At 37.0% G+C, this 13,324-nt stretch overlaps 1 protein-coding gene across 4 annotated transcripts in view; it reads left to right on the top strand.

Annotated features, from left to right (window-relative positions):
- Positions 1-12,726, top strand: part of EPS15 (epidermal growth factor receptor pathway substrate 15) — a 170,839-nt gene extending 158,113 nt beyond the window's left edge. For 2 of the 4 annotated variants that reach the window (XM_064372338.1, XM_064372337.1), the window contains exons 22-25: positions 3,440-3,516; positions 4,528-4,693; positions 7,173-7,360; positions 11,120-12,726. In XM_064372338.1, coding sequence (XP_064228408.1) covers positions 3,440-3,516; positions 4,528-4,693; positions 7,173-7,360; positions 11,120-11,266 — 578 coding nt within the window. In that variant the 3' untranslated portion in view covers positions 11,267-12,726. Of the gene's footprint in view, positions 1-3,439; positions 3,517-4,527; positions 4,694-6,288; positions 7,365-11,119 lie in introns of those variants that run through there. The other 2 variants (XM_064372340.1, XM_064372339.1) reach the window with 2 other exon arrangements.
- The last annotated feature ends 598 nt before the right edge of the window (positions 12,727-13,324 follow it).

Below are 13,324 nucleotides of genomic sequence, written 5' to 3'. Positions count from 1 at the left end.
AGCAAAAAATACTAAGAATAAAGACTGTTAAAGAAGTATGCTGAAATATTCATAAGGGTCATTCCTGATAGTAAGATTTAGGGATAATTTTTTAATTACACTTTTATATATTTTTCCAAAGTGTTCATTACCTTTATTCTTGGGGAGAAGGTGGTACTGAGGTCATGTTTGTGTCTAAAGCCTGGTTCTGCTGGCTCATAGCTCCTGTTGTGCACTAAGAGGAAGAAAGTCACCTGTGTGATTTCTCTAAAAGTGTTTCTGGAACTCCCCCTAGCAGTTGTCTCACACATGATCTGAGTGAGTCCTTCCACTTTCTGAACAGGCCTCTGTCTCCTATCAACCAGGATCAGTATCTGAGAAAGTTACTTGTCATTCTTCTAAGATTTGTTCTTTCCCCAGTGTTTAGACCAGTGCTAAATAGGTCATTTATGAGGAAAGTGTAGAAAAACTCTTTGGTAAGATACTATGTATTCTAGAAGTGTCATTTTTTTAAATTAATTTTGTTTACAATATATGCTTCACTATATTCCAGTCATCTGACCTAACTCAGGCTATTGCACATATGTGACTTGTAAAGGCTGTGGGACAGGACAGAAAAGGCATGAAGCAAATTTTCAGTCAGGGAGAGCATCTTCACCCCACTCAGGCTGTGCCTCAGCTACCTCAGCATCAGAAATAATGGGCCAGGCACGGTGGCCATTAGCACTTTGGGAGGCTGAAGCCGGCAGATCACTTGAGGTCAGAAGTTTAAGACCAGCTTGGCCAACATGGTGAACACAAAGAAAGAATTAGCTGGGTTTGGTGGCACACACCTGTAGTCCCAGCTACTTGGGAGGCTGAAGCACGAGAATCGCTTGAACCTGGGAGACAGAGATTGCAGTGAGCCGAGATTGTGCCACTGTACTCCAACCTGGGTGACACAGTAAGACTCTATTTCCAAAAAAGAAAAAGAAAAGAAAAATAACGGGAATAGGAGAGAAAGAAGGGAAACCTTGAAACAGTACCTGCGATGAAGCTGGCCCCTAGGCTGAGGACTCAGCAAATGTGTATCAATGAAAAGGCTCTTTTACAGCTAGAGTTGTTGGATTTCCTGTAACTCTGAACCTCTCAACATCCTCTTCAGGATCAGAGTTGCTGGTGTATCCTTAAAGGCCTGGTTTTTCTATGCTTCCACCCACTCCTTTTTCCCACTTTAGGCTACCCCTTGTCTACTGCTGTCTTTGTGACAAAATGTTTGGTGACAAAGCAAACAAAAATAGTGTATCTTCTTTGCCTCTCTTCTTTTTATGTCCAGGATATACACATTTTTAGAAATACGGGCACACTTTACACTGTCAGATAGGTGGGTGGGCACACTTTGGTTTAAATAATAGTTTGAGGATAACTCTTTTTTTTGAGATGGTGTCTTGCTCTGTTGCCCAGGCTGGAGTGCAGTGGTGCAATCTCAGCTTACTGCAGCCTCCACCTTCCAGGTTCAAGCTATTCTCCTGCCTCAGCCTCCCAAGTAGCTGAGATTACAGGCATGTGCCACCACGCTCATCTAATTTCTGTAGTTTTTTTTAGTAGAGACAGGGTTTCACCATGTTAGCCAGGCTAATCTTGAACTCCTGACCTCAGGTGATCCACCTGCCTCAGCCTCCCCAAGTGCTGAGATTACAGGTGTGAGCCACCACGCCCAGCCTGAGGAGAACTTTTCTATGCCTCTTAGTCTTGCCTTCTCTTTTGCAGTTCTTTCCCCGCCTTCCTTTCCAACTCTTTGCTTTGTTTCTTTCCATCTTCTATATCAGGCAGCAATTCCTATAAACATTCTTTGATGTTATTGGTAGCCCTTACACCTGAATAGGTGAAGCCTATCTCAGAATTGATCATTCATTCCAGCTGAAAGTGTTAGTTTACTTGGTAAGTACAATGTGATGGAAGAAACAGCTACTCATGCCTGTGAAACATTGGTTAAATACACTTTTTTTTTTTTTTTTTGAGACAGAGTCACACTCTGTTGCCCAGGCTGAAGTGCAGTGGCACAATCTCGGCTCACTGCAACCTCTGCCTCCCAGGTTCCAGTGATTCTCCTGCCTCAGCCTCCCAAGTAGCTGGTATTACAAGTGTACACCACCACACCTAGCTATTTTTTTCTATTTTGAATAGAGATAGTGTTTCACCATGTTGGCCAGGCTGGTCTCAAACTCGCGGCCTCAAGTGATCCACCTACCTATGCTTCCCAAAGTGCTGGGATTACAGGTGTGAGCTGTCGCACCTGGCTGGTTAAATATACTTTTGTAGTTACTGTTCCTTTTGCCTGGTAGCTGTAAACTCCATTTCTTATTCAAAAGATTTTATTTAAAAGCTAAATGTAATGGCTTCTTTGCTCCTTTTCCAGATTTACCCACGCAGTTAGTGACTTTCACTACAGGTTTTTCATACCTCTCTCATAACCCATATTAAGAGTGTTTTATTATTATTTGTTTATATATCTTTTACTAGACTGTGAACTTTTTCAAGGGCAGGAATTGTATTTTTTCTCAGACTTGATATATGATCAACAAATGTTTGTTGACTCTCCATTCTTCTTTGGATAGGACTTATTCCCGGTTTTCAAGGAATTTACCATCTAATAAGGGTGATTAATTACAGGTAACCATGGTACAAACTAGAATGCGATTAGTGCAGCAGAGAAGGAAAATATCACTGCTTGGTGTGGGAAGTAGTAACACCTAAGTTACTCCAGGCTTTGTTGATGAGGTAGCATTTGAAATGGGCCTTGAAGTATGACTGTGAAATGTGGCATTAATGGTATTATATTAGTTTTTTGCACTTCCTGATGTTTTTATTAGCAGTAATTTAAGTTCATAAGAGCTATATTATTTGACATGTGTTCCAAAGCCTAACCTATAAATCATCTAGGTATTACTTTAACTATTTTTTTTTGCTATTACTTTTCCTATAAATCATTCTTCAGTTGATTTATACAAAGGAATATATCTTGTGAGGTTATCAGTATACACTCTCTCTTTATGGGTATCAGTCATAAATTCAGGCATTAATATTTGAGACTATGTTTTCAACTGTATGAATGTTATTAACCAAAAGAAAACATGAATTTGATGTCTTGGCTGGATTTGGTGGCTCACGCCTATAATTCCAGCACTCTGGAAGACTGAGGCAAGAAGATAGCTTGAACCAGCCTGGCAACATGACAAAACCCCATCTCTACAAAAAATACAAAAATTAATCAGGCATGGTGGCACATGCCCATAGTTCCAGCTACTCAGAAGGCTGAGATGGGAGGATCACTTGAGCCTGGAAGATTGAGGCTTCAGTGAGCCATGATCGCATCACTGCTCTCCTGCCTGGGTGACAGATTGAGATGCTGTCTTAAAAAAAAAAAAAAAAAATTGATGTCTTACTGTTCTATTTCGTGTATTTGCTTTATTCATTTTAGCCACTGACCCCTTTGCTTCTGTTTTCGGGAATGAATCATTTGGAGATGGATTTGCTGACTTCAGCACATTGTCAAAGGTAATCTACTGTAACTAATGGGAAGGGAAAACATACTGTATTTCCACCAAAAGAGCGATCTTCCCTTCAATTACATAGTCCTCTCACAAAGTTGCAGCTTGATTTCAGTATATCACAGCAAATGTTGATTTCAGATAGCAATGAAAGATAACATACTTAAAGTAGATATATTTCTTTATATAACTAGACTGTATTGATGGTAGAGGTAATTATCGTTTTCTATTGGCATGTTTGCTCAGCAACTTCATATTTAGTCTTCTGTCTTTTTAAACATGTTTCTCCCAATTGAACCACATTTTCCCCCTGTTGACTGTCTGGGTCAATAGCTGTAAAATATGGGTGTTCATTTCATCCTGTCTGTATTGGTTACTTGATTTTATTTTCTGAGGTTGTTAGTCAGTATTAAGGTAATTAGTATACAAAGTCCAGTACTAAATGTCCACTACTTATTTTGCAGGGTAGCTGTGGTATTGATGCAGGCTAAGAGAAAAGGAGGATTAGATTGTACGTCAAATTATCCATATCATTGGTTCCTTGGTTCTCAGCTGAGGGTTATTTTGCCACCAGAGGAACATTTGGCAATATCTAGAGACCTTTTTGGTTTTCAATACTGAGTAAGAGATGCTACTCATATCTAGTGGATAGAGACGAGGGATGCTATTTAATACAGTCCACTCTCTAGCCCCCCACAATATGCAATTATCGTTAAACCTTGGGTGATTCTGCATTGAATATTTCCTGATGCTTGACAAACCTTTAATCTAGATTTAACTTTTTTGGTTTATCTGTTAATCTTAATAAGTAGTGATGTTAGAATCACTACTTATATAGAATAACTTTTTTAAAAAAATTTCTCTCAGTGGAGCCTGAATGCAAAGGTTAAATTTAGTCAGTAGTCTCAGAACCAAAATAAATAAAACTATATAATACTTAAATTATTATTCTAAATGCTACATGACCACCACAGTTTGCTTGGTGTAGCCATGTATAACCATTTTTTTTAAAACAAAGGTCAACAACAATGAAGACCCTTTTAGTTCAGCCACATCGAGCTCTGTCAGCAATGTAGTGATTACAAAAAATGTATTTGAGGAAACATCGGTCAAAAGTGAAGATGAACCCCCAGCACTGCCACCAAAGATCGGAACTCCAACAAGACCCTGCCCACCACCACCTGGTATGAGAGTTGGTACTTTTCTTCAGTCAACTACATAGATTTTCTCTTTCTGAAAAGTACTGTGCAGAACTTACTTATATAAAGGGCTTTAAATGAAACAAGTAAAACATGCAGAAGCCTGTTGCTGTCTTTCATTCTGACCTAACTGCAGAATTGCAGACACGCCCCTAAGAGGTTAGCATGTATAACTTTCATGAGCTGTCTTTCTGCCACGACTTTTTTTTTTAACTTAATCATTTCAGAGAGGCAATAAATGGAAAAGGGAAAGTGTTAAGGAAAATTTCTTTGCCTTTTGGAAACTTATTATCAATTTGAATAGCAGCTTCCTGCACTTTGGTGTTTTCATTATAATTTATTTAAGAGAAGATTGTTTGAAAGTCCTTTTCCCATAAAGTGTAAAGTCTTCCTTAAATCCTTTAATATGAGAATATATGGCCTCTTTAGTATCCAGAATTCGGCAATATAGTGATTTAAAACAAAATACTGCTTTTCTTGAAGGAAAATGGTATTTTAGCTAACTTAAAAGACTCTTTTTTTGTTTGAGAGAAAGTCTTGCTCTGTTGCCCAGGCTGGAGTGCAGTGGCACAATCTCGGCTCACTGCAACCTCCGCCTTCCGGGTTCAAGCAATTCACCTGCCTCAGCCTCCCAAATGGCTGGGATTACAAACATGAGCCACCATACCCAGCTAATTTTTGTATTTTTAGTAGATTTGGGGTTTCACCATGTTGGCCAAGCTGGTCTCAAACTCCTGACCTCAAGTGATCTGCCCACCTCGGCCTCCCAAGGTGCTAGGATTACAGGTGTGACCCACCACTCCTGGCCAAGACTCTTTTATAATAGCGATTTTTTTTTCTTATTTTTGTTTGTTTGTATGTATATTTAGTATGTGTGTGTGTGTATATGTTTAGCATTATACAAAAGAAAGTTTGTTTTGTTTTTAGGTCATAATAAGTGGCTAAAAGGATAATTCCTTAAGTAGTTGTAGTGCTGTTGGGCTATTATGTGAGAAGATACATTTTGGTACATTTTTTAAAAAATTATACCTCATTCCTTGGGAAATTTTCAGTATCAGTAGTTATAGATTAATACTCCCTTTTCATCATAACCTTTCCATGGTCTTAGATAATATTTTTCTTTGACTGAAACAATTTAATGTACAATTGTAAATACCCGATAATCGGTTGGAAAATCAGGTAAATGAGTTAAGTGATTCTAAGGAAAAGTAGCTTATATCATAATATTTCTAGAAGTCAGTTTGTCAGAATGCATTTAAAAATAAGTAATGATTAATTTGCACATTTAAGTTTTTATACCTGTATGATGCCAATAGTGAGGTTATTTTTTTAAATCTTAAATAAAATAATATACTAGTGCATTTATTAAATCTAAGAATCTTCAGCAAAGTGCTTGTATATCATTATAAGAAGATTAAGGAAAAGAGTGGTTTGTTGGAAAGAGCACTGGACTGGGAGTCTAAAAATCTAGGTTCTGTTTCTGGATGTTCCCTAACTGTGATCTTAAGTGTATAATTTCATTTATCTGAGCCTTGGCTGTTAAATAGTTGCAGTAATTCTAATTTTGTCTACTTTCACAGGATTATTGGAAGGATCCATTGAGATATGAGCATCTTTTCTAAGCAGCTACAATGATGGAATCTGTTGTTCCGATTGCTATTACCAGCTTAATGCATTTTAGGAAAAAAATATATTTGAAGATATTTTGACCCCTATTTTTATTATCTTTTCTTCAAGAAGTACTAAGTTTAAGTAAGACTTAAAGTTAGAGAACTTGTTTGAAAATAGTAATGAATTAATGAGTGACTAACAGGACAAGATACTATTGTTTGGTCAGAGATTAGTTGATCAACAACCACACAGATTTAGGTCCTGGGCTTCAAAAATTTTTTTCTTCATTTTGAAATACAGTATATGACAAAAAGTTGGCAGGGTTTTACTAAGGTAATGTAAAATTTTATGCTCCCAGCTATCGTATGTAGAACCAGGGAAAAATTAGAAGAATTTTGCCATTTTCAGAGGTCATTTGCTCTTATTACAACTAGTGGATAACTGTTAGTTATCAGGCTGAGGGTTGTAACAGAGACAGGCCACTTCTGTCTTTATTCTTTATTATTTTCCTTCCGTTTAATCCATTCCTCTCTCTTCTTGGAAACATGCTACTTGGGTGTGGCCGGGGAAGGGTAGGATTCAATCTCTGGACAAAAATATGATTCCTGGTCCATCCTTGCTGTGCTTTTTTTTTATTAGCTGCACATAGCTGGAATATATTTGAGAGATTGTGTGTGAAGAATTTGAAGAATTTGAGGACAGATCATTGGTATAGCCATTTAAGACAATATTAAGAATGTGTTTTGGGTACTCAATTATCCTCCACCCACAGTACTTTAATGCTATCTGCGTACATGTTCTTGTGTGCTTGTATTTGCGTATTTACTGGTTAATTGTAATGATTTTGATCCAGGGAAAAGATCCATCAACAAATTGGATTCTTCTGATCCCTTTAAACTGAATGATCCATTTCAGCCTTTCCCAAGCAATGATAGCCCCAAAGAAAAAGATCCTGAAATGTTTTGTGATCAGTTCACTACTTCTGCTACTACCGCTACCAATAAAGAGGCTGATCCAAGCAATTTTGCCAATTTCACTGCTGTAAGTACTGTGAAATAGCTGTTTGGGGGAAAAATCGTTCCATTTACACTTCAAAGAGTTTTCAAAGATTATTTTGGAGTCTACCAAGTTTGCATCATTTTGACTAAATTTGCAAAGATAGTAAAAATGATCTTTCATTCTTCCCCCAAGTAAAACCTCTGTTTGATCCTGCTTTGACAGTTCTACGGTTGTTTTGTTGCACAGATGATTTTAGTAGTCCTAGTTCTTGTCATATATACAATTTTTTTTGTAAATCTTACTCTTAGTCTTGGTAATGTAAGTAAAATCCTAACAGTTATTATTTTGTGGATGATTATAGATGATGGTGACTTAATGAACAATTAGTCATTGCTGTCTGCCCATTAGATTAATAATGCCAGTAATAAGTTTGTGTATATGCAGCTATGTATGTGTGTTTGTGTATAAAGTTTTAATGATTTCTGGAGACCAGTCAGCCAATATTATATGAGAGGATAGGGCCAGGGATTCTTTGAATAGAAAGTAAAACTATTATATAGTGGCTTTTAAAAAATGTAAATGCTAGTTTTATGAAATAAATAAATAAATGATTGTCAGGATCTAAACAATCTTTCATTATTTGGAGGGCTCTAATTCACCAACTTCTCATATGTTTACTCTGCATTCTTTCAGACATGTCTAAAATAGGAAGATCATTAGAAACCATGGAAGGATGCCATGATAACAGCTTAAGCAGGGCCTATAAAATCACAGAAATGGGGCAACCAACCATGGAGGTATCAGTCTAGAGGGACATAAAGCACTGTCGTATATTCCATCATTATTCAGTAAAAACAAATTATCTTTTAATAAAATTCTTAGACTGGGTAACAGAGTTTCAGTTTCCCACTTTTTTCAGGCAAAATGACTTCATTATCACTGCCTGGTCTATAAAACAGGAATTTTCTTCTATTTATCACCTTACATCCTTGAGATGATTTTTGAAATAGGAGATCTAGCAGCCAGGTAACTCTGCCTAATAGTTACCTCCTCAATATAGCATTTGGTCATTCAACCAGTTGCTTTAATCCTGCAGGTGTTTCTAGTTAGGAGGTGATCAAGAATCTGCATGCAGGCTGGATGTCGTGGCTCACACCTGTAATCCCAGTATTTTAAGAGGCCAAAGTGGGTGGATTGCTTGAGCTCAGGAGTTCAAGACCAGCCTGGGCAGCATGGTGAAACCCCATCTCTACAAAATATACAAAAATTAGCTGGTCGTGGTGGCATGCACCTGTAGTCCCAGCTACTTGGGGGACTGAGGTGGTGGAGGTTGCAGTGAGCTGTGATAGTGCCACTGCACTCCAGCCTGGGTGACAGAGCCAGACCCTGTCTCAAAAAAAAAAAAAATCTGCATGCAACTAAGACAGCTGAGCTCCCTAGCTTTTGAATCTGTACTCTAAGTTCCAGTGGCTCCTCTTGAATATGAAGGAGCAAAATAGGAATCAATATTTTGAATATTGTAAAAATGGAGTGTCAGAATTATATTGACTTAACTTTCATTAGATGGAATTTGATTTGTTTAACATAGAGAATCAAAAATTAGCCTTTTTAGGTTATAATTCTCTTAGTGTAAAATAACCCTCTGGTAGTTTGTGGCATCTAATATCTTAAATATGGCTTTAGCAAGTCAAAATCTGGTTGGGGCCAGACACGGTGGGTCACACCTGTAATCCTAGCAGTTTGGGAGGCCAAGGTGGGCGGATCACTTGAGGTCAGGGGTTTGAGACCAGCCTGGCCAACATGGTGAAACCCCAGCTCTACTAAAAATATAAAATTAGCCAGGCTTGGTGGCACATGCTTGTAATCCCACCTAGGAAGGCCGAGGTGGGCAGATCACTTGAGCCCCAGAGGCAGAGGTTGCAGTGAGCTTAGATAGTGCCACTGCCCTCAAGGCTGGGTGACAGAACGAGACAGCATGTAAAAAAAAAAAAAATCTGGTTGGAAAGAGTCTTGAACAACAGCTGAGGCATTTTGCTCCAAAAATCTCAATATGGTATAATAAGCAGCAGCTTATAATAAAAGCATCTTCTTTTTTCATTGTGAAAGATGTGTTGAGTGTTACATGTTTCAAAGTTTTGCTTAATTCACTAGGGAAAAAAACTACCATTTTCAAAAGCCTGACAGTGTATTTTATTTCATCCTTTCATGAAGGATTTCCCTACGTGACAAAACTTGAAACCAATTAGAATTTTTAATTTAGTATTTGCCAAGGTTGCTGTTTAGGGTAGATAGAATATTTCCCCAACATAATAATTATGGGTGTTAAGATTTTATTTAGACTGGTCTAAAAGTTCTGAAAGCCTGGAGAAATCTTCAAAATGCTTTTTTTTTTTTTTTTTTTGACTCCGTTGCTCTGGCTGGAGAGCAGTGGCATGATCACAGATCACTGCTGCCTCAACTTCTCAGGCTCAGGTGATCCTCCCAAGTAGTTGGGACTACAGACATGGATCACCACACCTGGCTAATTTTTTTTGTAAAGACATTTTGCCATGTTGCCAAGATGAACTTCTTGAACTTCTGAGCTCAAGCAATTGACCTGCTTTGGCCTCCCAAGGTACTGGGATTACAGATGTCAGCTACCATGCCTGGCTCAAAATGCTTTTTATGATTATGTTCTTAGGAGGCCGAGGTGGGCAGATCACCTGAGGTCAGGAGTTCAAGACCAGTCTGACCAACATGGAGAAGCCTCATCTCTGCTAAAAATACAAATTTAGCCAGGCATGGTGGTGCATGCCTGTAATTCCAGCTACTCGGGAGGCTGAGGCAGGAGAATCACTTGAACCCAGGAGGTGGAGGTTACAGTGAACCAAGATTGCCCCGTTGCACTCCAGTCTGAGCCACAGGAGGGAAGCTCCATCTCCAAAGGAAAAAAAAAATATATTAGGTTCACATCACGTCTTGCTTAGTATACCCAATACTTTAATATGATGTATAGCAAAATCATCTTTCTTTCTTTCTTTTTTTTTTTTTTTTTTTTTTGCTGCTTAGCTTTTCTACACATTAAGGGCTGAGAAACTACCAGTGTGATTAGGTTAAAAATGATTTATAGTGTGAGGGTCTCAGCAAAGTTGAAGTGGTAAATGTTTTACATTACTTTAGATCAAAAAGGTTAGCCCCCTCCTGTTTTTAAATCTTCTAATCTACTATAAGCGTTTCTACTTTTTTTAGTGATATCTCTATCTATATATAGATATATATAGTTGCTGTTGTTGAGATGGAATTTCACTCTCACCCAGGCTGGAGTGCAGTGGTGCGATCTTGGCTCACTGCAACTTGCGCCTCCTGGGTTCAAGCAATTCTTGTGTCTCAGCCTCCTAAGTAGCTGGGATTACAGGCACTGCTACCATGCCTGGCTAATGTAGTTGAGACGGGGTTTTGTCATGTTGGCCAGGCTGGTCTTGAACTCCTGACCTCAGGTGATCAATCCACCTGCCTCAACCTCCCAAGTGCTGGGATTACAGGCATGAGCCACCACATCCAGCCTACTGATATTTTAACATTTACTTTTGTAGACTTTCTATCTGTAGACTGAATTAATTTTTTAAATTAAACTACAGTTTAATAACTGGTTAATATTAAACATGTTTTCAGGGAAAAAAAAGAATTAACAAGTAACCAGACTATTTCCAGAGCCCTTCAGGTGAAACAAGTTAATGTCCTTTTGTAAAAATTATTTTTCCTTCTTTTTATTTGATTTACTCATTTATTTATTCATTTGTTCATCAATCTTTTAAATGGCAGTATCCCTCTGAAGAAGATATGATCGAATGGGCCAAGAGGGAAAGTGAGAAAGAGGAAGAACAGAGGCTTGCCCGACTGAATCAGCAAGAACAAGAAGACTTAGAACTGGCTATTGCACTCAGTAAATCTGAGATATCAGAAGCATGAAGAATTCTCTTGTTCTTTGTCAACAATATAGTACTCTTCTTCCTGAATACTGAAACTATTCACAATGTGTATCAAAACTACCTGTGAGCATGGGAATACAAAAGGTTTGATATTCCTGTAAATGTGACAAAATTTTAGGATTTTTTTTCTTTGTTATTGATTCATCTTTTTTTTTCTTATAAAAGCCATAACCCAATCAGACAAATTCACCTTCACTTAGGCCCCTGTTCTGGCATACATTTACTGTGAGCTTTTGCCTGCCTGTGCTATTTTACTTGTAAAGCTAAAGCACCCAAGCTTCTGCCTTCTGGAATATAGAGAAATAGTTTTTCCCTGCACCATCCTTGTTCTGTAGTTATTCTGATGATAGCTAGTGGGGTTCTAAAAGTTTGCAGTATTCTCCCTTGATTTGAATGGTTGAGTGAGGTTAAGGGAAAGAATATCCTATTTCTTTTATGATTGGTACAAATTGGCTAAAGTGCATTTTAAAATTTCCTTATAGTAAAAATATTACTTAATTTGTTTTTTTAGAGACAAGGAAAAATACTTTGCACAGATTGACTCCACTATGGAAAAGGGATGCTTTCAATTGAACCATTATAGCCTCAGATTCTATCTTTTCCTAACTAAAAACATTAAAATCTCATGTGTGAAATAAATTTTAAAAAACATCTATCTGGATTTAAAGAATTTTAGATCAACAGATACCTTTTGGTGTGTTTGCTAATTAATAAAAATCAGTTTCTTACAAATAAAGTTTGTAAGAAAATGTTCATTTTAAGTGTTACATAGTGGAGAAAATGTATCACCTAAAATATACCTATCAACATAAAGCAAGTAAAAATCTTACCATGGCAACCATTCTGCCTTTGCGGTGGCCCTGTCGTGTTCAGTTCTTAATGGGTTTATTTTTGTACTTTTGCAAAAGAAACTTCAGCAGGCTAGAACTGGAAGGTACTTTTAAGTTTTCACACATATTTGTTTTTCTTTAATGAAGGCTCATTTACTTGAAATGTAAAAACTTTCACTGAATACAAATAGAAAAAATGATGTGTATCATATCATATTGCTTTTTGTCCATCTTTGTGGTTTAGTTTATTTACTTCATGTTTTTCACCTATAAAGTTGTCAAGCTAGCAAAAAAAATCTTGTTTAATTGGGAGAGAAGATACCTGCTAGATTATCAAAACTCTTCACATGTTAAAAGACCATCTCCTGTAAAACTGACCTAGTGGACAAGCTGATTTGAAATAGACTGTGAAGTAAGCAGTAATTTGTCATTTTAATTTTGTTTAACGTGGTTACTGACTTAGATGATGTATTGAATACCAAGATAAAGAAAAATGCACCTAAAAGCTAATTAGAATTCTCTGGGTCTCCAAGTCAAGGTGATATTGATCTGTGTTAATCTGAGTAACTTATTGCCTAGCCTATAAATAAATTCCAAAATATCCAATTCATTCCTTGTTGAAATGGTGCTTGTTTTCTTTTCTTTCCATTACACAATTGGACTCCTACAGTTTAAAACAAACTTTAAACCACTATCTTGCACTGTTAACTTTTTTCCACATTTGTAAATAGAAACATATCTGCATAAAAGTCATACATATGAAGCAAGGGCTGAATCTTAATTACAGGGCTTTAATTTTGATGAATGAATCCAGTGACCTAAGGATTTTCTGCAAAAATTGACTGAGAAGTATTGGGAGTTGTGATAAGTGGCATTTTTGTTTGTTTTCTTCCTGTTACTCCTTAGGATAAAGGTAAGTTGACTTGAACAACCTTCTTTTGCACTGGGAAAATGAGCAAATGTTTAAAATGCTTTAAAAAAATTTTTTTTTAATTAAAACACTCAAAAATATTAAATATCTATAACTTATAAACACCAAGTTTCAATGTAATATATGTATACTAATCTTATGTATGTTTAACTGGATTACATAGATTTTTTTATCTTTTGTTAAAATATGTATGCTCAGTGGACCAATATATTAAAGTATGTATATATTATATAAATATATATCTATATCTATGTGCTCGCTTGTGTAGGATGAATGT

This window comes from Aotus nancymaae, unplaced genomic scaffold, assembly GCF_030222135.1.
Source record: "Aotus nancymaae isolate 86718 unplaced genomic scaffold, 86718_ANA_hifiasm-v0.15.2.pri h1tg000007l, whole genome shotgun sequence".
NCBI lineage: Eukaryota > Metazoa > Chordata > Mammalia > Primates > Aotidae > Aotus > Aotus nancymaae.
Note: the sequence above shows the minus strand (reverse complement) of the source record. Positions and strands in the feature narration are given on the sequence as shown.